The sequence below is a fragment of the Macaca nemestrina genome, chromosome 3 (assembly GCF_043159975.1).
Source record: "Macaca nemestrina isolate mMacNem1 chromosome 3, mMacNem.hap1, whole genome shotgun sequence".
NCBI classification, from domain to species: Eukaryota; Metazoa; Chordata; class Mammalia; order Primates; family Cercopithecidae; genus Macaca; species Macaca nemestrina.
The window spans coordinates 187,060,796-187,085,652 of NC_092127.1; the positions used below are offsets into that span (position 1 = coordinate 187,060,796).

The 24,857-nt window shown below is 44.7% G+C and overlaps 1 protein-coding gene across 5 annotated transcripts; it reads left to right on the top strand.

The window, feature by feature from the left end:
• The first annotated feature begins 5,346 nt into the window (after positions 1–5,346).
• LOC105487959 (zinc finger protein 518B) lies at positions 5,347–24,815 on the top strand. Of its 5 annotated transcripts, none has more exons than XM_011751620.3 (3): positions 5,347–5,539; positions 7,277–7,381; positions 19,909–24,815. In XM_011751620.3, the coding sequence occupies exon 3, from the start codon at positions 20,120–20,122 to the stop codon at positions 23,336–23,338; it is 3,219 nt and encodes a 1,072-aa protein (XP_011749922.2). In that variant the 5' UTR covers positions 5,347–5,539; positions 7,277–7,381; positions 19,909–20,119; the 3' UTR covers positions 23,339–24,815. The 5 variants fall into 5 exon arrangements, with proteins under 5 accessions (XP_011749922.2, XP_070949969.1, XP_070949968.1 ...); XM_071093868.1 differs by having other exon boundaries at positions 7,277–7,344; XM_071093867.1 differs by lacking the exon at positions 5,347–5,539 and adding an exon at positions 11,594–11,983 and having other exon boundaries at positions 7,366–7,381.
• Positions 24,816–24,857: the final 42 nt, after the last annotated feature.

Consider the following 24,857-nt stretch of genomic DNA (forward strand, 5'->3'; position numbering starts at 1 on the left):
CCACGATCTTTGTGGTAATTTGTTATAGCAGCCAAAGGAAAATAATGCAGTTGGCTTTTCAATAAGAAGACTTAACTGAAGACAGGGCTGACTTCAAGGGCAAGTGATCTGTGTAGTCACACAAGTCCCCACACTTACAGGGTCCTCCTGGTTGGTTTAATGCTCTATGGTCACCGTCTTCACATGATTAATGATATTTTGAACAAGGAACCCCACATATTCATTTTGCATGGGGCCCTGTCACTTGTGTACTCAGTCCTAACTAAAGATAACATATTTGACATACTTGGGGCATAGCTTTCTTTTTCTTATTTTTTCTGTTATTAAGATTTTCTAGGCTGGGTACAGTGGCTCATGCCTATAATCCTAGCACTTTGGGAGGCCAAGGCAGGCAGATCACTTGAGGTCAGGAGTTCAAAACCAGCATGACCAACATGGTAAAACCCCGCCTCTACCAAAAATACAAAAATTAGCTGGGTGTGGTGGTGCCCGCCTGTAATCCCAGCTACTTGGGAGGCTGAGGCAGGAGAACTGCTTGAACCTCCACCTCTTGGGTTCAAGCAATTCTGCCTCAGCCTCTTGGGTAACTGGGATTACAGGCATGCACCACCATGCCTGGCTAATTTTCATATTTTTAGTAGAGTCGGGGTTCCACCGTGTTGGCCAGGCTGGTCTCGAACTCCTGGCTTCAAGTGATCTGCCTGCCTCGGCCTCCCAGAGTGTTGGGATTATAGGTGTGAGTCACCCAGCCCGGCCCAGTCTTTCTTTCTGAGCAGCTATGTGCCCAGTAAGAAATTGTAAGAAGGTCATGATTAAGGAAAAAAAGAGAGACAGATTTAGGGTAACGACTACCAGACTGTGCTACCACTGTAACCTTAAACTAATTATACGTTTTGGTGGGTTGTCTAGCAACATTTCACAGAGTATTTCTAAGAGACGCTTAAAGGGCCATGTGTCCATATACCTAGCTAAAAGTGGGGTTCTATTAAGGAAAAAGAGAACACACATTGGGTAAAACCTGGCAGCTTCCAACATAACTATGATCACTACATTGTATGTATCAGACTTTTCCTAAAGAGTCAGGGAAACAGTGAAAAAACAATTCATTATATTGTTCATTCTTAAAAGTCTGTGACCACCTAATGTCTGGAAATTTATCATAGAACACTTTTCACCTTAGGGTGCTTTCTCTTCTCTGAACTTTTCTCTCAAGTTTTCCTAACCTCAAATTCCTTGGGAGCCAAAACTATAAAAACCCTAGAAGAAAATCTAGGCAATATCATTCAGGACAGAGGCACAGGCAAAGATTTCATAACAAAAATGCCAAAAGCAATTGTGACGAAAGCAAAAATTGGCAAATGGGATCTAATTAAACTAACGAACTTCTGCACAGCAAAAGAAACTATCATCAGTGTGAACAGACAACCTACAGAAGGGGAAAAAAATTTTCCAATATATCCATCTGACAAAGGTCTATCATCCAGAATCTGCAAGGAACTTAAATTTACAAGAAGAAAACAACCTCATTAAAAAGTGGGCAAAAGACGAGAAAAGACACTTCTCTAAAGACGACATACACTTAGCCAACAAGCGTGAAAAAAACCTCAACATCATTATTACAGAAATGCAAATCGAAACCACAATGAGATACCATCTCACAGCAGACAGAATGGCTATTACTAAAAAGTCAAAAAAGAACAGACGCTGGTGCGATTGTGGAGAAATAGGAACACTTTTACACTCTTGGTGGGAGTGTAAATTAATTCAACCATTGTGGAAGACAATGTGGTGATTCCTCAAAGACCTAGAGGCAGAAATGTCATTTGACCCAGCAATCCCATTAATGGGTATGTACCCAAAGGAATATAAATTATCCTATTTTAAAGATACGTGCATGCATACGTTCATTGCAGCACTCTTCACAATAGCAAAGACATGGGATCAACCCAAATGCCCATCAATGATAGGCTCTACAAAGAAAATGTGGTGCATGTACACCATGGAATACTATGCAGCCATAAAAAGAAATGAGATCATGTCCTTTGCAGGGACATAAATGGAGCTGGAAGCCATTATCCTCAGCAAACTAACACAGGAACGAAAACAAAACACCGCATATTCTCACTTGTAAGTGGGAGCTGAATAATGGGAACACATGGACACATGGTGGGGACCAATAAACACTGGGGCCTGTCAGTGTGGGGAGGGAGAGCATCAAGAAGAATAGTTAATGGATGCTGGACTTAATATCTAGGTGATGGGATGATCTGTGCAGCAAACCACCATGGTACATGTTTACCTATGTAACAAACCTGCACATCCTGCACATGTACCCCAGAACTTAAAATGAAAGTTGAAGAAAAGAAAAGAAAAATTCCTGGGAGCTATGCTGTTCTCCTCATGCTGTTCTGAATAAGGAGTAAACTCTCTGCTTTACTTCTGGGAAGTGAGGTCGCCAAGGCAAGCTCTCGAACTTTATTTTCCTTAATAAAGATGGTTTCTCCCCAAGAGAAATTCTAGTGGCAGTTGTTGATGTAACAACATTCTCAACATGCTTATTTGCTAAATAAATGAATCATCTACATATTTCTTTACAGGGTTCCTGGATAAACTGGAAAGATAAATTTTCAGGGCTGTCATCCCCTTACTAGTAAGATAAGACATACTTTCGGCTGGGTGTGGTGGCTCATGCCTGTAATCCCAGCACTTTGGGAGGCCGAGGTGGGCGGATCACGAGGTCAGGAGTTCGAGACCAGCCTGGCCAACATGGTGAAACCCCGTCTCTACTAAAAATACAAAACAATTAGCTGTGTGTGGTGGTGGGGGGGGGGGTGCCTGTAATCCCAGCTACTCGGGAGACTGAGGCAGGAGAATCACTTGAACCTGGGAGGCGGAGGTTGCAATGAGCCGAGATCACATTACTGCACTCCAGTCTGGGCAACAGTACAAAACTCCATCTCAAAAAAAAAAAAAAAGGTATACTTGCCAAATAGTCATTGATCCAGTAATTATTGTGCCAGCCATTGAAATAGAATCTCAGTATACAAAAGGAAAGTGAAACAGACTATTTTTCTTCCAATGGACCTTAGCATCTAGTACTATCTAGTGCCATCCAGATTTTGTGAAGAGAGAACAAGAGAACCCCAAGAGACCTATCCCTAACACACTCCTTCGATATAAAGCAAGAATGCTGGGCTCTGTCCAAGAACAGGAAAAAAAAATCCATGCTGAATATCCACATAAGCTCAGCCTTCCCTGAGTTTTGTCGTTCATGATGTTTGTGGACATCACAGTATACTGGAAGACTTCTAAAATGAATAGTAACAATAGCTGTTACCATCTAGAAAATATGTCCAGTTCTCCAAGGCACATGGTAGGATGGCACTCCTCTGTTCTTTGCAGTTATGAGGGGGCATGTGGCTTGCTTTGGCTAGTTAAACGAGAGTGGAAGTCATTTGCATGTCTGGTTGAAAGTCTTAAGAATCAGTGCTCTGTTAAGCCAACCTCTTCTTCCCTCTGCCTTGACAACTGACCACACATCAGTTGGTATCTGCTTGGTAAGTCTGGTTTCTGGACTAAAGACACCAAGGAGTACTCAACCAATCCCTGATGGAGATCTAGTGTAAGTGAAAAGAAACCTTTGTCTTTCTAAGCTACTGAGATTTGGGAGATTTTTTATTACTGTAGTGTAACCCAGCCCATCCTAACTGATGCAATCATAAATGTCTCTCAACATGAGAGTCTTCTACAAAAAGTAACTCATCTCATCCTCGTGGAAACCTCTTGAGGCAGATACTATCATTATTTCCATGATTTTCTCTGACAAGAAAATTTAGAGATGAAGGAGTGGACGAATAGGTAAGTGCTAATATCCAAACCCTGAGATTCCAAGTGGGGTTTCATGCTTTGGTGACTCAAACCACAGTTTTTGCTTGAGTTAATAAATGGGAACTCAACCATAATGGGTGCCTATAACTGTCAGGCCTCTGTCTTAGGCGCTGGAAATCTAAGAGTGAACAAGACAGACAGTAGCTTACTTCCAAGTGGAGGAAAATGAAAAGACCCAAGAAAACATACAACAAACAGTTTCAGTTCATTATGAAGAACATAAAACAGGGATGTGACAGAACGAGGAGTACTGAAATGGTGAGAAAGGTCTCTGAGAAGCTGATTTTTGAGTTGAGAGGAGAAAGAGATATCTCAGGCAGGCATAATTCGTGCAAAGGTCTTTCCTGGGAGAAGCCCTGATGCATCAGCGGTGCAGAGCGGAGTCAGTTTTGCAAGACCATGAGGAGAGGGTATAAGACAGCAAGGGGCGCATCCTGTAGGACTGGAGGCTGCAAGGACTCTGGAGAAGGGGAATGACTTAATTCAGTTTGCTTGTGTAAGGACCACTCTGGATGTTGCAGTGTGGGTGGGAGGCCAGTGGATGCAGACAAATGAGCCAGGAGAACCTCGCGGCCGCCTAGATCTACCTGTGGTGAAGGACTAAGTCTTGCCCCCAGGCCTATCCTTTCCAAACATACTCGAGTCTGCGCAGTTCTGCGCACAAGTGACCACTCCCTGAGTTCGACTCCACCCAACCCGAATTCCTGTTGCTGACCCGGAGCTACGACGCTGCAGTTTTGTCAGGTTGCAGTTAGTTTCTAAATGCGCCCTCTCCAGTTCTGATCTATGTCCTCCGGAACCGATCTGGGGACCGGCCCCTGTCCCCCTCTCCGCTTTCCAGAGCTCTGGTCTAGGCAAGGGACGCTGACGGCTCCGCCTGGATGGGCCGTGGGAGCCAAGCCTGTTCTGTGCCAGGCACCATGCTCCTGCTATGTCCCAGGGATTTAATGACGAACAAAGCCCACGCGCCACGGTCCTGGTGGCGCTTTCAGCCCAGAAGCGGCGGGAACACAGTGGGAGGGGCGAGGAGCTGCAGTCATCAGGAACCCTCGGATTCCACGCCAGCCTGGGGAGGGAGCAAATTGGAATGTAAAAACAAAACATTACATTCCCGATTCTCGGAAGCACAGGGCGGACAGGAGCCAGGGTGCCCAGGTGAGCGCCGGGCTGCACCGCCTGCCGGCGCCGGGGTAGAGCTCTACACCGGGAGCTGAGCCAGCCGGGCGCGCAGCGACGCTGCAGGCCGCGGGCGGTACTGCAGCGCAGCGCAGCGCGGCCCGGCGCCTCTCGAGGCTCTAACGGGCGCGCATGCCCAGCGCGCCGCTCGTGGCCCCTCCAGCCTCACGGCGCGCTTCCGCGGCAGCCGCGGAGGCCGAGCTGAGTGTGCGCGGCGGGGAGAGCTGAAGGATGGGGCCTGTGCCGCAGGGCGGGAAAGGGTGGCTGGGACGTGGTCCCCGCCTTAGCCACGCCCTAGCGCCTAACACCCTCCTCCACGAAAGGTTGCTCCAGTTACTCCTGTTTTGCAGTTGAGAAGACATCTCAGAGACTGGCAGTAACTTGGCCAAGGCCACACAGCTGGAAGGATGGCAAATGAGTTAGGGATTCGGACTCTACATCTTCAACCTCCTGCACCCCAGGACTGTGAGGCGAGGTAAGCTTGAGAACCGGGGCTGTCTTATCGGAGCTTGGGGGGCCTTTATCCTTCCTTTACAGATGTGCAAACCTCCTTTCTAGTAGCTCAAGGAAGTTACTAGAAACTTCTGAAATGTTTTAAAAGAAAGAAAAAGCGACTTTCTGGGATCTCCTGTCCATTCATAAAGCCTTGAAGGGTCTGAGATTGACGTGTCTGTGCTCCGACCTGGGTGTTAGAGACCTGGCTCGTTTCCAATGGACAGTGCTGTTTTTGTCAAGTCATATAATATTCGGGAGTGCTAGAGGCCAGAGAGAATATAAAACTGGGTAATGAAGCATGGAGGGAAGTTCAGAGCAAGAGAAAGGATGATCATGGAAAGCTCGCGGAGGCCTTCCTCTGAGCCCCAAGCTCCCCACTGGCAGAATTCGATGAAGGGCTCTCTAAGATCACGCTTTGTAGGCGCCTAGAATTATCTAAATCCACACTGCCTTTCCTTTTCTTCCTCAAAAGCACCCACCTCAGGGCCTTTGTACATGCTCCCCTCTCCCCCATTCTCTGTCTTCTTGTGGCAGCTTTCCTACTCATGGCTTACAGCTCATCTCCCAAGTCCTGGTCATTTCATCTGTAAGGCTTGTGGTCCGGAAATGCATGTTCCCTGAGGGCTGAGCCTTACCCTGTTCCTCATTCCTCTAGCCTGAGCACTAGCCTGTGCCTGCACTGAAAGAGCATTCAATACATAGTTTTTGGTTTTGTTTTGGATACAGAGTCTTGCTCTGTTGCCCAGGCTGGAATGCAGTGGCTCGTTCTTGGCTTACTACAACCTCCATCTCCTGGGTTCAAGCAATTCTCCTGCCACAGCCTCCCGAGTAGCTGGGATTATAGGCACCTGCCACCACGCTCAGTTAATTTTTGTATTTTTAGTAGAGGCGGGGTTTCACCTTGTTGGCCAGGCTGGTCTTGAACTCCTGATCTCAGGTGATCCACCCGCCTTGGCCTCCCAAAGTGCTGGGATTACAGGCATGAGCTACCGCGCCTGGCCAAATACATGTTTTGTTTAATGAATGAGTGAATGAATGAATGTTGGCTCCCAAATCTTATACTCAGTGACTGGTTCACGTCTTCCCTCTTCTCTCCTACATTAGGTAGTCATAACTAGGAGGGTGCATTGGTTTCTTAGGGTGGCTGTACCAAACAAACATGTATTGTCTCACAGTTCTGTCAGCTTAGAAGTCTGAAATCAAGATGTCCGCAGGGCCTTGCTCCCTCTGAATCCTCTAGAGGAGGCCTTCCTGCCTCTTCCATCTTCCGACAACCATTGGCTTGTGGCTGTATACTCCAATCTCTGCCTCTGTCCATGGCTTCTTCTCCCTGTGTGTCTCCGTGTCTTCCCATGGCATTTTCCTCTCTGTGTCTCTTCTTATAAGGACACCATTCACATTGGATAAGGGCCCACCCTAATGACCTTGTCTTACATCTGTAAAGACCCTGTTTCCAAATAAGGTCACATCTGTAAGTTGGGGGTGGGGGATATTAGCGCTTCAACGTATTTTTCTGGGAAACAATTCAACTCGTGACAGAAGTGATCCATGGAATTTAGGCAAACTAAGCTGCGGGTGGGGAAGAAGACAATGAAGGGCAGACATAAGTGTAGGGAATGTGCGATGATTCACATTTGCAAGCATCAGAAGACTTTTGGGGACATCAACCTTAAAGGTTTCTGCTGAAGTAGTTTGTCTTTCCTTGACCCTTTTTCAGGCTGTAAACATCCCATTTCCAGACTCTCCACAAAGCATTTCATCTCCCTGAATCTGGGCTACTGAAGAGTAAGTTAACACTCACTTCTATCTGCCAGGGACTGTGGTAAGTCCTGACTTGCTTTCTCTTGTTTAATGTTGACAACCCCCTTGGGAGGAAGGACCTATTGTACACTGAATTTTACATGAGAAACTGAGGTTCGGACAGGCTCATAACTTCTGTGTGCCCGAACGGGGATTCATAACCAGTTCTAACTTGAGAGAAACTCCCAGGAGACCCGTAGGTACCTTGCATCAATTCTGTGTGACTTAAGAGGGCAGAACTGTGATGCCATGAGTAGAAGTTATAAGGAGAGGCAACAATTTGGGCTACAGTTTAGGAACATTTTCTCTAATGTTTAGACCTCAAATTCTCCAGTACTTAGAATTAATAGTTTTTCCTGATGTGGCTCTTTTTGCCACTAGAGATTTTCAGGCAGTGGCTGCTAGTTTGGATTCCCAATGCCCTTCCCAACTTGACCCTACTCTTGAGGGATACTTTGAACTCTCTGGCATATTGCCTCTGATAGGAGCTATCTGCACATAAATGTGTTTTTCTGAGAAGAGGTTCCTTAGCTTCTCTGAGCCCTAGGAGATAGAAAACCAGGAGCCTAGCAGCTCCCTGATCAGGACCGGGGTTAGGAGCACTGCAGCCTAAGGCAGGGAGAAGGATTTGCTCTCTGGGCTGCTATTTCTTCTGCTCGGCTCCTGATATTTCAGTGGCGAAGGTTTTGGCCAGCGGCTGGACTTGTGGCTGAGCCTGTCTTCCTCAACTCCGCTTCTCCGTGGGGTACTACTGCCCAGCCCCACATCTCCTCTGTGCAGCATACTGGCTGCTGTCCGTGCACGCCGACCTCTGGCCGCCAACAGGAAGGTGATGAAAACCAGCCTTGCCCGCCCCCCCCCCCGCCCGCTTCCAGAGCTTTGAAATAAACTTTAGCTGTTCATCCCGAAGAAACTGTACTTCCCAGTGACGCTGCTCCCGTGCCTCAACCAGCCCCTGCTGGAGAGCAGTTTCACTTTGTGGGGAGTCACTGATTATGCGGGACCTGGCAATATGGTCCTCTTTCCTCTTAGCGGCTCTATTCTAAATATGTCTTCCTTCCAGATCGTAGATGCAGGTGTATCTAGAGGGCATTTGGTTTGCCCAAAATAGCACTTAAGTCCACGAGGCAGGAAAGAAACTCTGGCATTAAATGAGCTCACACCGTCTCCAGACTCCCAGTCATTGTCCCCTCTGACCCTCACAACGCCCAACTGCTAGAGGAGGCTTTGCGCCTCACATCCGACCTTCCTCATCTTCAGAAATGAAGACACTGAGAGAGGTCAGGGGACTTTCTCTCCATGGTCCAGTAGCTAAGACGTAAAGGAGTCGGGAGAGTCAGGATTTGTACCCAGGACTTCAAGGCCATCTCTTTCACTGAAGCTCTCCAAGAAGGATGAGTTTGGAGGCTGAGGACCTGAGCTCCTTTTCTCTCGCTTTCACTCACCCGCTGCAAGGCTGCAGGCTCCCTGGGGGCAGGCGCCAAGGCCGCCCCCGGCGGGACCCGGTACCAGGCAGGCTCCCGGGGATGGCGGACTGGGCCAGGACCGAAGCCGAATCCTTCTTTTGCAGAGGAGGCTCTGAGCCTGCAGCATGGCTAAGTGTGGACCTCGCTCGCTACCCTGCGAACGTGTTGGGTCAAGCTGTAAGCCCAGAAGTGGGGCTGGGCCGGGTCTGAGGCTTCCCGCTCTGGACAGCTTAGAAGCCCGGCGGGGGCGGGCGCAGCCTTAGAGACCTCAGGCGCCGGCCTCGCTGGAGCCGGGCCGCCGCTTCACACTGCGCACGCGCGGGGCTTGCGCGGGCTCCGCCCCCCGGGTAGGGACCTACAGCGGGCGCGGCGCCGGAGGTCTGCGGCCGGCGGTGTAGACGCCCCTTTGCCGGGACCTGGCACCCGAATCCGGCCTGCTGGGTAAGTAGCTGAGCGGGAGGGCAAGGGCCCCTGGATCCGCGTGTACGTGACCGAAGCGCCGGCTGCGGCCGGGTCGTGGGGCCGCGCGGGGCGGGGGCCTGACGGGGCCGGGCCGGGGCGGGTCGCGCGGCCACGGCCCCGCGTGCCCACGCTGCGAGCTGGCGTCGTGGCGAGCCGCACCGGGAAGGCCAAACGCGGGCTCTGGCTGGTGGGCGTGGGGCACTGGCTGGGGTGGGGGCCCGGGCCGCGGCTTGGCGCGTGTTGAGCAGGGACGCGGGCCCGGCCTGGGGTCGGGGTCCGGCCCGGCGCCCCCAGCTCGCCTTTGTGCGCCTCGACCCCACGGACTCACCCGACGCACTAGGGCGACCGGGGCGGGGTGGCGGCATCCCGCGGGGCAGTTCGTGTGGTGCCGCTGGCCCAGCCTGCGCTCCCCGCCCCCAGCGTTATGAAGGATGCCTCCTCCGAGGGCTCCTACCGTCCGCGCCAAGCAGGAAGTGTCGTCAGGAGGCCATTTTTAAAGCCTCCTGCGGGCCTCCGAGCTGAGCATTGACGGTTTTGGTTTTCTTCGGTTGGAAGAATCCCGGCCTTCCCTCGCGGCGAGCGGGCCCCTCTGGGAGACGACGATGAGCCCGCTGCACCTGGCCTCGTCCTCTGAGCGCCCAGGCTTAGGCGCGCTCGCCTCGGATGCTGCTTGCCATCGGGGGAGCGTGCCGACAATAAACTCCAAAACCAGCCTGGCATTGTCTTTCCTTGAGAGGGTCTCAGGGGTGGGCTCGTCCATCGAGATTCTGCGCATCTTTTGCGGGGGGTGAGGACTTAGGAGGTTGAGTGAGAAGATACAGTGAAGGTTTGAATTGTTCCAAATGCTGATGTCATTGTGGGACCTCCCCATCCCGGCGTGCCCGTCTTATCTTGGTGTCTTTGGGGTTTGGGGCTCTATAAAGCCAAGAAATTTCAGGGTTCAAAAGAATGAAAGTTTCTCAACCAGAAAGGAAAAGCCAAAAGAGCGAACGGGAGAAAACACTTAAGTCTTTGTAAATTGTCTAATGTATCCCGTTAAAATACCTCTGACTTTAAAAATTGGAATAATGAACGATTTGTCAACGTAACATTAAAAAAAAAATGAACTACTGAACATTATGTCCTATTTAAAAGTAGATATCTACGTAGCTAAAATCTAATGTTGTGTTAGAATCCTTAAACCATCCTAAGTTTAGACTTGAAATCACCAAGAGTTAAGGCAAACTGGGTCTCCAGAAGCTTGCAGTACTCTTCTACAGTAGAGCAGAGACTGAAGATGGTAATGCATCTCTTTCTCTCTCTCGAGTCACATAGAGCAGAGTTCAGCCCAGCCTGTGATGTCAGTACACATCCAAGGGTTCAGGAAATATTGTTTTAGAAACCAATGTTATATACTGTTGTCTCTTTGAGTAGGATACAAATAGTTCTTTTTTAAAATTGTGTAATACTGATATCTTTAACCTAGGATGCAATTCTTAAAAATTACTTTCATCTTGGATCATTTAGCCTTGAAAAATAACACTTTTGTATGTAGACAGTTTTGTTATGCTGATAACATTCATTGCAAATGCAATTTGAAAAGAGCAGACAAAGGATGGCATTACTTTGTTTATTGGAACTCCTTTCTGATGTACTATGCCCAATCTGAAGATTTTAAAAATGCAAAATGGCAATTTTAAAAAATCCATTGATCTCTAGAGATTTATTTGCCTTTAAGTAAGGGGGTCGGGGCCAGTTTTTGTGCAAAAGGAAGAACAAAGAACATTTTATTTTTGTCTCTGTGAAGGCTGCTCTTTCATTCGTTCACTCATTCTTTCAACCAATACGAACCTTACTGAGTGCCTGCCTTGGCCAAACCCTTTGCTATTGATCATGATAAACAAGATCCTTACCAGGGAGGGTTTTCCCAATTTTGATTGTTCTCAAACCGCCTGTTGTCTACTCCTTTTTCTTTGTTATGCAAACCCAGCTAACTGCAATTTCCAGGATTCATCCTTGGAGTGAAAGCAGCTACAGATCAGCCAGTCTAAACATTGTCATCATGGGGTGAGGGTGGGGAGGCATCAAAATCAACTAGGGAGAATTTTCAACCATATGCCTGAGCCCCACCCCAGGAAATGGTAACCTGATTTGCTAGGTTGCATGTGAGTCCTGGGAATCCTTTTTAAGTTCCGTGGGTGACTTTGCCATACACCCCTGCTTGAGAACCACTTCTGGGGCTCATTCCCCTTATCTTCAGCACTCTCTGAGAAACCAAGGCTATGCCTGTCCAGGACTTAAACCCAAGTGTTTGGCTTCTGTTGCAGGCCTCTTTGTGCAGCCTTGCTGACCCCCAGGGTTCTGATGTAGAAGCCTACACCAGGGCCTGAGGTTGTGAAACTCATGGCACTCCACGCCTGAGAAGAGAAGGCCTGAAAGAGAAGGAAGAGCCCATGGGACTTGCCACATTTTTTACTTGTATCTGCAACTCCAAGGCTCCAGGCAGGAAGTAAGAACAGTGCTGAAGTGGCAGCAGATACTGTCTATGGCTTCATTTCACAGCTTCACACAGCAGGGTAGCAGAAAACAAAGAATGTAAGACTGGACACACTTGCTGCTGTTCACCAACTCTGATCTTCAGAAAGCCATATAACTTCAGCAGACGTGTTATCAGGGAAGAAGCAGATAATTGAAGGCTGGCTTTGAGAAGTTTCGAGGTAACATAGGAACCTGCTTATGCAGGCAGTCTTTCCATCTGACTTGGGCCAAGGGCCAAGGTGCTCCGGGATTGACAAGCAGCCAGCCACTGGGAGAGTACTCTAATCAGATCATTGATAGAACATTCACTACTCTACTTATCATACCCATTTACTTCTCTCCATCTTCTGTTAGACTCCTTAAAAATGGCAGCCCACAGCAGGTGTGGGGATAAAACAGTCCTGGGCAGTGCTCATTGTACTCACACTATGCCAGGCACTGTGCCAGGAACATCCAAATTTCTAAGAATCTGCAAAGTAGATACCTCATTATACACTTTACAGAGAGCATCATTGGTGTTTCCAAGGTCACAGGGCTACGCAAGGGTGGAACCCTGAGTCTGCTTGTCCCATTACAGCCCCGGGGTGGTGGCCTCACCCCACCTCCAGGCACCCACAAGAATATAAAATCTTGTACAAGGATGTCGATATTATTCTTGCCATTCCCAAGTGCACGTGCACCTGTAATGTCAGGTGGTTTGCAGCCTTGGCTGCATAGCTGCATGTGAGAATTACCTGGGAAGCTTTTAAAAATCCCAATATCCCCACCTCTTTCCCAATTACAGTGGAGTCTTGGGGGTGGTGGGGGACATCATTTTTGAAGCTTCCAAGTAATTCTGGTGTGCAGTGGGGTGATCAGTTGTCCCAGGGACCTCCTCTAAAAAATAAGTTTAATATCCCGGGCACATGACAGGCCAATTGCCCTAATGCAGTGAGGGTTAAGAACTACTGGTTTAATGGAAGATATTTTTTCTGTGCTTGATTATACTGTTTTATTAAACTCAATCCATTTTTTTCTGCACATTTTTAAGGCAAAAAGGAAATCCCTTTTTGATTTCTTTTTTGAAATAAACACGTCTCATTTTTAGCACCTTTAGAGACCTGGAGTCATTTGGTGTGCTTCATGACATAAAATTTTGTAATATTCCTTGTAATACTACCTTATTTTTACCATATGTATTTTTAATGCTTACAAGAGCACATTTGCTCTTTCACATTTTTTTTTCACATACAAAGTTGAAGTTTTAAACATTACGCACTCTAATACTGGCTGTATTCTTTTTTAGAAAGATTTTTTTCTTAAAATGTTAAGAAAAAGCCTATAGTATCATTTCCTTTGTTTTCTGATATAGACTTAGTTGATGTGCACAGCAGTGTCAAGTCAATCTCTAGAATATTCCCTGTAGACAGGGTGGGGAGAAGACCCTCACTTCCTGCCGACTAATGAACTCATGTTGATATAGACTTTTGCCTCATCAGATTCATTTGTTAAGCTAAGCAGTATCTGCTTCTCTGGACATTATTGAATTCTTCTACCTGTGAGGGCATCTTAAAAAAATATACTGACTGATTTCTTAACGAAACATCTACTCTTTGCCAAGCATAAAGTTACCTCCCACTTGCATACACCCTTTTCTCATTTATCCTCACATCAACTGTATAAATGAGAAATATTCTCAGTTTATGAGTGAGAACATTCAGGCTCAGATAGGTTAACAAGTTTGAAATCATGTGCTAGTAAACCAGACACCTAGGTTTTGAACCTTGTTCTTGATGTCCCAAGGTCGTTATTCTCTACTGTGTTACACTCAGCTGCTTTCACCTGGAAAGCAGAGGAATCGGGCTGTCTCCTGCAGCCTTCTTGGTCCATTCTGCTGCCCAAGCAGTACACTTGGTTTCAGATGGAAATCTAGGATCCCAAGGATGGTACATTTGTCAACAGCATTTGGAAGTATTTTTCATCATCAAGATGGCAATCAATTTGCAATTCAGTCATCTCATTGCAAGGTAGTTTGACAAAAAGGTTATGACACTTAATGGATTTTTTCCCCCTTTTAAATCTGTTCACTCAGCACTTTGCTTCTGATTCATATTAGTGGTCTGAAAAAGCTCTTTCTGAGGCAACAGTTTCTTCCTCAATATCATCCTACTGGGGAAATGTTGGCAGTTGATGTCTAATTTTGAAATTTTTTTTCCTGATTAATTTTAAGTGTTTACTGGGCACTTTGGGGTAGAATTGTTTTAAAATTTTGGTTACTGGGAAAGCTAGACAAGCCTTTGCTATGGTGAAAGAGACAGAAGGAATATAGATACAATTTGTAAGTGGTTATGCCATTGGGCTTAATGCTTTGCATACATATCTAGTTTGCATCTCCTGATCGCCCTTTAAGTTTGCTGATGGTAAAGCATTATTCCTTGCTTGTCAATGCACAGAGAAAAATTATTTGCCGAAGGACCCTGCAAATAAGGGACAGGATCAGAGATGGAACCGTAAACCTTTCCACCCATTCCATTGTGATCTTCATAGGTACAGCAGCTATACCCTGCCCCAGCAATGAGTATGGTAGAGGCTACATTCAAAGGAGGACTCTGGGGTCAGAATTCCTGAAAAGAGCTGCTTAAGTCTGCTTCTCCATCCGAAAACGATGCAGGCACAGTCAGCTAACACTGAGCTTGCTGGGCATCTCATGAACAGAAATGTATGTGGTGGTCCATGTAGCATGTATGCGATATAACTGGCCACCTTTTCACATTAACATTTATCACAGAAACACATTCATTTGCTACAGGGATATTTCACACTTTGGCTGAACTTTGAGAGAAGTGGGTGAGGAAAAGGTAGTTTAGTAACTAGTTTATATATAAACCTATATTGTAGTGAGTACTCTTGTAGTTGGAGCATCTTTTCTATGGTGATTATAAATGGCTGTTAGCCCCTTTGCACTGAAGCTAGGTGGCTGGTTTTGCCACAGAGGTAAATTATCTTTTGGGCTGTATAACCAGACAAATAAGATTAAAATATAAAGTGAGATTCAGGGCATGTTCTGAGTAGAGCAGTTAATTAGGCAGCTAAGAAAATTGTATTTTAGCCCCTCTGACTATGTGATTGGTATTTTTTTAAATTAAAAATGGAAAATAATATTTTTAACAGCTTATGATATGTCAGTAATTTAATCCTCCCAGTAGCTCTGTAGGGTAGGTATGTACTGTTTGTCTCATTTTACAGGTGAGGAATCAAAACAGTTTGCATACCCAGGTCATATATCTAGAAAGTGATAGAGCTGGGATTTTAAACCTTATAATCTGATTCCTGAATCTCTAGCTTTAAACACTGTGTTACAACTTATTTCTCTTCTAATTCTATTGAGCATTAGATGTTTCCAATATTTAGAAGTCAAATACTTCATTTTTAATAGGAACTTACACAGTCTTTTATGTTTTTTTATAGTTCACAATGTCACTGATCTGGATTCTTCCAAACTCGATACTTTGTTTTTATGTCTCCATAAGAAGTTTTTAAGAAAACAGGGCAAGTGAGCTCAAAATCAAAAGAAAACCCACCAACAGTGAATGCATTCAGGGCTATTTTCAGGTCTTTCCTTTGAAGAAAGATAAGACTCAGTCCAGAGAGCACATCTGTGACACACTGTGCCACTCGCCTTTGGTGCGTGGCAGTCATCTTTGGCTCATGCTGTATATCATTCTACATTAGAAAACTCACTGTATGTTGCTAAATAATTTTTTGAAAACAGGCAAATTAATAAATGGGCATCTTATTTATTGTGCCATAAAATTAATGATACTATTTTCTGTGTTTTTGAGTGCTTTCCTAAGCCATCTGAAAGTCTTAAGATGTCAAATGCAGAGGCTTTTGTAACAGATGTTGCGAGTTTTCAGGGTAGGCAAACACTGACCCTGCTGTTTATAATAGTGATTTATTGAGTACCCTTTCAGTTCCAGCATACCCATGCACAGCTTTGTCTCCAGGGTCTTTTGTACTCGTTGGTCATCCACCCCCAGGGCCATAACTTGCCAAGATGACTCAGCTTCACAGGTGTGTGTACTTGGATGTGAACCATGGAGTACGTTGTGTGGAAGGGATGGGCTGAGAGCCTTTTATATAGATAGGCTTGCTGTCCCTCAGGAGCGTCCCTGTATAAATACCAACGTCGGAGCCATCTTCATTCTTCATGCGGCTGTGTCCATTTATCTTTGTCTTAGAGTATTACATCTTAGATGCATTTTCCCCTGTCACTAGACACACAGGTTACAAAGGCGAAAGAGAACTCCCATCTACTTGTTATGAAGAAATCTCACATCTTTTTCACTTGCACAGAGGGATGTGGCAATGTAGTAACATTGCATTCTTTTGAGCATAGTTTAGAAGCCAAGAAGATACTTTCAAACAGGTGACATATTCCAGTTACGGCCCAGATGTCCTGCCTTCCCCATCGCACTGCATTTGCTAATAATTGTGGCTGCATGCTTCATATTGGCACTTGCTCCTATGGATTCTTAATTCAAAATAACTGCTGAGAAAGTTTTGCAGAGGCCTCTCCAAGAGGACTCTGCCTTCCTCATGCATTCTGGTTGGCTTGGTGTATTCTCTGGGGACTTTCCTTGGCTGGGATGCTCTCCATTCCTTGCTGATGGACATGATCTTACTGCCCAGTCTGTCTCAGATTTTCAAGTATTCAGTTTTAGAATCAATGATACCTCCCCACCCCCAACTTTTGAAGGGACGTAGAGAGAAAAATGGCAAAGTGCCTTCTGTGATTTTTGAAGACTCCTGGGGGCTGAGCAAGAGGCTGAAACACTGAAAATGAGCCAGTGGAATCCTGGTTTGGATAATTGTTCAAATAGAGGAATCTTGTCACATGACTTAGTTGAGAATTTCTTAGGGCTAATATAGAGGGTGTTTTGTTGAAATAGTTGGTAAGCAAATTGTGGCAGGCAAGTTTCTTTCTCACACTCACACTAGTATTATGAGACTGGTAGGTCAAAGCATAAACATAGATACCAACTTGTATGCAAATCTTTTGAACAGAATTGAGAAGTGAGGATGAGAGATGTGCAGATTGGTAACTGGTTGGTCAAGAGGAATTAAGTTTATTTTTGTTGCTTCAGAGTCAAGGCAGAACAAGGAAATTTATAGGAAAGCTGATTTCTCTTTCATTTAAGGGTAAATTGTTGGTAATGAGAACTATGTGAAAATAAAATTGGCTGCCTGTAGAGGGAAATGGTTTTTTGTTTATGGCAATATTAAACTATCAGCTGCATGGTCAATTGCAGAAGATGTTTTAAGGATTTAAATATTCTCAGAAGCTTCAACCAGTAATTTGGAATGCTGGCTTTTCATCAGGATTACCTAGGGTGCCTTTACAAGCCACAAAAATCTCTTTTCCTTCCTTCTCTCCTGAGACTTAGATTCACTCACTTTTAGATGAAGCCTGGGAAATTGTCCATTTTTGCTCTGATTCTGAGGCTTTTCCAGGTTGAGAACTGCTGGATCAGATCCCCCTTATCACCAGTCTTAAGCCTCTTCATTCCTTAGGCTTTGGTTTTCTTGGGTTCTGGCTGCTGCTGCAGCTTTTCTGTTTTACCTGGATACCAATGCTGACATGACTATGTTGATGATAGTAGCATTCTTTAGATGATAAAGTATGTGATTTTGAGGATCAGCAGTGTCAGACTGGGCATAGAAGTCATGGGCCTGTTTTTAATAGATGAATAAGAGATGCAGGTGAGTTCCTGCTTGAGGTCGCTTGATGAGCAGCAGAAATCCTGGGAGTTACTTCGTCTTCCTTCACTAAAGCCTCTGCAAATTTGGAAATTAAAAGTGTGTGCCAGCTTCTCATAAAGACTCCTGAAAGTGGTGTTGTCTCTACCAGAAATGCAGTGTAATGTGAAAGGCCTTATCTTTGGCCATGTATTGTTTGCCAGCTTGAGGCATTCATGTGTCCTGTCCAAAATCATGATCCCCTTACACAGGTATGTGTGTTTCAACATTGAGGGGATAGATGTTTCTCCAACCCCCCACTGCAACCCTGCAGGTCTCCATCTGCTTGATGTCTTAAGTGTTGTATGCATACTTAAGATAGGGCAAGTCTGATTGAGGGCCTGATTTCATGCTGGAAACTGCTTTTGAAGAAGGTAACTGTCTTTGGCAAAAGTAGAGTAGGAAAAGACAACACTGCCAAAGAAAATACAGCTTATCATCAGATATGGTATGTTATTTTGGTGCTTTCCAAAGGGCAGGTTTTACACCAGATCTGAGTGCATTACTGTTGTATCTCTTGAGCCCTATGGAGGGGCTTTTTCACTCCCCCACGTCGGTCTTTCAGACTACCTTTATATGGCTCTTGACCTGTTAGCACTGTGCCAGAAGGAAGCTACCTGTGTTGCTACCCATCATTGTCATTGAACAAACACTGACTGAGTCCCTCTTGCCTCTTGACACTGGGAGAAGGACTCGAAACACTCTAGCGTTCTTATATTCTAGCATTCTAATCATCATAGTGGCTCTGGGAGGGATTGGATAATTGTTCCTAAGTCTAGTTGCCAGATGAAAAACTGAGGTTCAGAAGATCTAAGTGATTATCTTAAGTCATGAAAGAAAGGCTTTTAGCAGATTCCAAACTAGAACGGATTTTGTTACGCTCCTAGTTCAGCATATTCTGGGAAAATAAGTGTCTTTAAAAAGATTGTATAAAGGAGTCACTCTGGCCAGTGCCTGTAATCCCAGCACTTTGGGAGGCTGAGGCAGGCAGATCACCTGAGGTCAGGGGTTCAAGACCAGCCTGGCCAGCATGGAGAAACCCTGTCTATACTAAAAATACAAAATTAGCTGGGCATAGTGGCACAAGCCTATAATCCCAGCTACTCGGGAGGCTGAGGCAGGAGAATCGCTTGAACCTTGCAGGCGGAGGTTGCGGTGAGCCAAGATTGCACCATTGCACTCCAGCCTGGGCAACAAGAGCAAAACACTGTCTCAAAAAAAAAAAAAAAAAAAAAAAAAAAAAGGTCACTCTGTGTATATTGGAGTGCTTACATGCTCTAGAAAACATTTGTCACCTCTTGTGTCCCAGGCCAGGCCATCCGTGATCTCCTTTCTGCCCCAGCCTCTCCCCTGCCATGTCCGTACAATACTGGGTTATTGTCTTTCCTGGAACATGTCTTCTGTTCCCCATTCCCCTTGCTGTTCCTCACGAGCAGCAGGTCCACTTCCCCCAGATCTTTGCCTTTTCTCTGCTGGAAACACCCCTTTTCCACCAGCCACTGCTTACTGTGGTTGCCCCCAGGTCTCTGCTCAGACATGAACTTAGCATGAAGCCTTTTCTGACTGTCCTCACCTCCACACCCAGCCCTGCAACCTCATCACCGTGACCTTCCTTGTCCTGTTGGCCTTGCTTTATGGTATTTCTTTTCTCAAGTATCTTACCACAATTGGCAAATATGTAATCTGTTTCCCCCTCTGCAGTGTATGCATCACCAGGATAGGGACTGATTTGCTTTCATTCACTGCCTTACAGCACTTTTGAATAATGCCCAGCAGATAGTAGATTCCCAATAAGATGTTGCAGCAGGCTTGCTATCATTGTCAGTATTATGGGCTTCTTACCACTCATGAAAGCAAATTAAGTGTGTGAGAGAGAGAGTTGGTATTCAAGCTGGTAATCTATAATGTTGAAACAAATGTGAACCACTTGATAACTAACTTGTTCAAAAACTGAACTGACAGTGTCCTGTATGACATTTTTGTGAAGCTAATATGAAATTATACCTATGAAAGATGTGCTGACACTTGAAAATGACTTTCACTGATCAAAGGCTGTCCTGAATGGCTGCTGTGATGTGCTTGCTCCTGGTATACCTGTGTTCATTGATGATTTGGCTAAAATGGTAATTTATAGGGGGCTGAGTTTGAAAATGGTTTCAATTTAGGCTTACTTGCCAACTGTGTTGTGTTCTTGTTATAACGTGTCTAAAATCGTATGTTGAGATTTACCATAAAATGTCCAAGGTCATTAAAATATAGATAAGTTTGTTAATAGCTTAGCCAAACTCTTATATTAATCATGCTTTATAATTTTGTTTTCCTTTAGTGTTACCTGGAATGTCAGAGAGCTGAAAGCAGTCATATTTTGGGATCATGCACCTACTGTGACAGTGTATAAAAAAAGATAATTAAGTATGCACCCAAGAAGTAGCTGCTCCCCTACCCATCACAAACTGTATAGAAGGATATCTCCTAAGGATTTTATCATGTGAAAACTTTCTGAATTTTAGTTGGCTGTTTTTAGAAATGCAGATAAGATGAAGGATATTGGACAGCAGCTATACACTACACACTTGAAGGGTGGACATAATTCCTTGACCATGTCACCCAAACAGCCTGATGCTAATGGAACACCTCGCCCAGATAGACAAGAAGCACAAACCCTTTTGTATCAAGGCTCAGAGGCAGAGGCTGCCATGATGACCATTGCTACATGTGCAAAGTGCAAAAGTGTTCACAAGATCTCTCTTCAAGATTTGCAGAAGGGTACAGGGAAGGACGGTATATATGTCTGCTTCCAGTGCAGCCTCGGTGCAGCTCCTCCCAATTTTCATTTTGTGAGCAATAATCCCAGTGCTACTCATGTTGGAAATAAAACTGAAAACTTCTCAAGTCCTGTCAGTAACAAATTTAAGGTAAGGAACTTTAAGCCAGGCAAATACTATTGTGATAAATGTCGATTTTCCACAAAGGACCCGTTGCAGTACAAAAAGCACACCCTTCAACACGAGGAGATTAAATTCATTTGTTCTCACTGCAGCTACATTTCGTATACGAAAGGAGAGTTTCAGAGGCATTTGGTGAAACACACAGGCATATTTCCTTATCAGTGTGAGTATTGTGACTATGGTGCTATCAGAAATGATTATATTGTCAAACACACAAAGAGAGTACATGAAAGGGCAGGTGCGAAACGGCCAGTCAAAGCTGTTGCCAAGCTGGAGCCAAAAAGAACCGGAACTTCAAAACAAAACCCAGAGCTTCTAAAAGCTTCCAGTCCACGGACTGCATTTCAAAATAAGTGGTCAGATCAACTGTCAGGTTTCTCACTCCATGCAAATAAAGACAAAATGCACAATATCATGTTGTTACCTGAACCAAAGGAATACCAAAAAGATGTAGTTTGTATTCCAAATAAAATGACCCTGTCTGAGCCAAATGAAGTCAACCTATTTGAGAACAAAAATGTTGAAGTAGAAGTGTTATCCCCTGCTAAAGAACCTGTTCAGCCAGGTATGCCATTGACAGTTGTTGCACCAGCAGAACTAGTTGTTCCTGCAAACTGTTTAGCCCAGTTGATAGACGTGAAGGTTGTCAATGGTACACAGCAGCTTGTTCTGAAACTGTTTCCACTGGAAGAAAATAATTGCCTTGAAGCTGGAAGGGGTAATGGAGGTGATTCTGAACGTATGGTGAATGAGAAGAGTTCAAATGAACAAGAAAAAATACTTTCTGCAGAAAAAACAAAGTCACTGACAGTTGACAGGAATGTTGGAAAACTCGTAGGCATTGATAGTTTCCAACCTTCAGTTCAGAAACAGCTTAAAAATGTGAAATGGGTAAGGTCTTACGATTTTATTATGCCAAGTTCTAGTGTGCACAACAATGGAAAATCCTTCATTAATTCGGAAACAATTGAGGATTTTCAGAAAAAAAATAATTTGTATCCACATAGAACTGCTTTTCCTTCCGTTGCCTTAAAAGGTCATTCTCTAGCATCTGTATTTAAAAACAGTGTTTTACGTAGTCTTGGAGCTGCATCAAACCCTTTTCCATATAAAGCTGCTGTTTGTTTTGCTGAAAATGGAAGAAATTTACACAGTAACTCACAGCAGTTACTCCCTTTTGCTGCATCACCTGCAACCTTTTCCTTCTCTGGACAAAAGGGCTTATTGCCTATAAGTGAAAATGACTTGGAATCTACAAGTAAAATCAGTATTCCTGTAAAAATGGTTTCCTCTAATAGAAAGCAGGAAGATAACCAGACAGAGGAACACAAGGCAGTTTCAACTGTAGGCCAGATTTCCTCTCAACATAAGAGTGAGTATTTACATATAAACATAACTGGAGAAGATAGATCTCAACAGCCTGGGGATAAGCCTTTGGAATTAAAGAATTCTGAAAGGACTCACAACACTAATGATGGCCCAGTCATCTCATCAGTATTTTCTCTGAGCTCTGGATCTGAAAATGTCCCCGAGGGCATTAAGTGGAATAGCTCAACGTCTAAAATAAAGTCAATTGAACTGTTGCGCAGAAAAATAGCTCAGTTAATTGAGTCCTGTGGCAAGCCTTCATCTTTGGCTTCAAATAGTGCACATCGTCGCTCTGTAGGACAGGCATCAAAGGGAACTTCAAAAGCTACCTCTGAAGGTATTCAAGAAATCAACGTGTCAGTCACTGGCCCTGGCCATCCCACAGGTACTCCTCAGAAACCTCCGGATGATGGTGGTGTTACTGGTAATGGACAGCTTACTCATCAACAAATATATCCACACTTTGCAGATGGCAGTAATAGGAAAACCAAAAGCAGAGTGGCCAGGAAGGCTCATGTTGCCACACCAGTGTTAATCCCCAAAGGGGCTGTGTTGAGGGTTCTTAATTCCTCTGAGGATGCCCACATCATAGAGGCTACATGTGAAGCACCTGTCAGCATACCTTGCAGTGAAACACAGTTAATAAAACCAGTTCCATTTTGCCCTGTGAAACAGGCAGACTCAGAGCCTTTAAGAAGTGAAAGCGGGCCAATAGATATGTCCCAAAATATTGAGACACCTCTGCGCCCTAAACTGAGAAAAGAGAGTGCAGTCTGTAGCACCATCCATAAAAAAACTGGCCTCTTGCATGGACAGCAAGGAAGCAGTGAATTAAGTAAGCAAGGGAGACTGCTTTCCAGAAGTCTTTCTATAAGTAGAAATAAAACCAAACAAGTACACTTATCCAAGAAGAAAAACAAAATTCAGGCTGAACCCAGCCACTGTCTCAAGGATCCTTCAATTTTTCAGGTTGCAAGGCAACTTCGACTGATAGCAGCTAAGCCAGATCAGTTGATTAAGTGTCCCCGTCGGAACCAGCCAGTCATTGTGTTAAACCACCCTGATGTGGACTCACCAGAAGTGACCAATGTGATGAAGGTAATAAATAAATACAAAGGCAATGTCCTCAAAGTTGTTTTATCAGAGAGGACTAGGTGTCAGCTAGGCATCAGACGGCATCATGTACGCCTGACCTACCAGAATGCAGAAGAAGCCAGTCAAATTAAAAGGCAAATGATGTTGAAAATGAAACTCAAAAAAGTTCATAAAAACAACTACCAGGTAGTGGATTCCTTGCCTGATGATTCTGCACAGTGTGTATTTAAGTGCTGGTTTTGTGGGCGGCTGTATGAAGACCAGGAAGAGTGGATGAGTCATGGCCAACGGCATTTGATAGAAGCAACTAGAGATTGGGATGTTCTTTCCTCCAAGGGCAAATAAGTAAACAGTTACTCTTTAAAGCAAGTTATTTTTTAGTTTATTCTGGTTTGGAGTCCCTCCACCAAGATTCAGTAGAAGAAATACAGACTGTAGAAATGAGAGGACTGCTAATTGTTCAGAACTGTAGGAATATTGGGAGCCAGGAGTCTGAACCTGAAATATGTGATTGGACCCCAGAATGTATTTGAAGGCTCTGAAATTGTACACACAAATTGGTACATACACATTTTTCTGGAGAGCCTGTGAAACTGAACAGATTTTCAGTGGGATCTGAGACTTTTCTTTGTTTAGCACCCCATTTTCTAAGTACATACACACACAGATGTTTAATAATCCATTCAGAGGGGCAGATTGAGAATGTTTTACACATTTTCTTCATATAAATGCTACAGAAAAACCTTTGTTTTGGTGTGCACATCCATTTTGTTTTTGCTTTAACTTGTGCTCTGAGTATTTGGTGCACAATGGAAATTGTATTTTCTACTTTACTGGCTTCAATTTGGTTATAGAGAAATGGCCATTCTTTTACTCCCTCCCTGGTTTTGTAATACTCCCGAGTGTTCTGTATAGCACAAAGAGTTTTGCTTTTATTGGCCATTTTAAATAATGTTTTCAACTGCTTGCCTGGATTTACTCCTTTCACTGCAAGTGTTAGAAGATAGATAACATTTTCAAATGTTTAGCTTTTGCTTTCTTTAAAATACATTGCTTTATGACATATGGGAAGGGAACGTACCTTTTTGCAAAGACAAAAAAAGATTACAAAAGGAAAATACCTAAAACTGTTTTCTCTTTGCCCTTACCATTCCCAGAAACATAAGTGACCAATTTAAAATGCTAGGGAACAGGCTTATAACATAGCTAAAACTTGCAAACAGAGTTCAAGGTAGGCTTATAAAGTTGTGAAAGGGGTTTCATATGCCTTTTAGTTTTCATTTGGGATTCATCCAGAGACCGTGGGTGGATGCTGTCTGTTCTCGCTTCTTGATCCCTTTGATTCATGGACACTCTCCTCCCTTTGTCATTTCTTCTGAACAGGGCCTCCTGTGGACTAGCACAACTTCCTTGCCCACTGTTTCTTCCCTTCTGTGCCTTTGAGACCCCTTAAGGTTTTCCCTCATGAAATTACTAGAAAATGGCAGGAATTAACAAAATGGAGACCTCCCACTGTTTTTGCTAAAGTTACAGGAACATGATCCCTATTTTTCATTGATAGTAATGTTCTGTTTCTAATTTGTCTTAACCACATTCATGCTTACCCTGCTGCTCAGCTGTCTCAGGGAAGCAACTCCGGGAACACTGCTTCCACTCCGTTCTCTACCAACAGATGTCAGGACTGTCACTTGTCTACACAACACATTTGTGTTCTTTAGAAAAGGCCCGCCCCCTGCACAAGCACAGCCTCTTGGGCAGATAGATGGCTTGGTAAAAGCTTAAGACATGATTCTAGTCTTCACTTTCCTGTGCAGCTGGGCACTTTCCTGTGCAGCTTCACTTTCCTGTGCAGTAGACACCTGGT

Coding starts and splice junctions, on each gene's coding strand:
- LOC105487959 (XM_011751620.3), top strand. CDS start 20,120: ATGAAGGATATTGGACAGCAGCTATACACTACACACTTGAAGGGTGGA.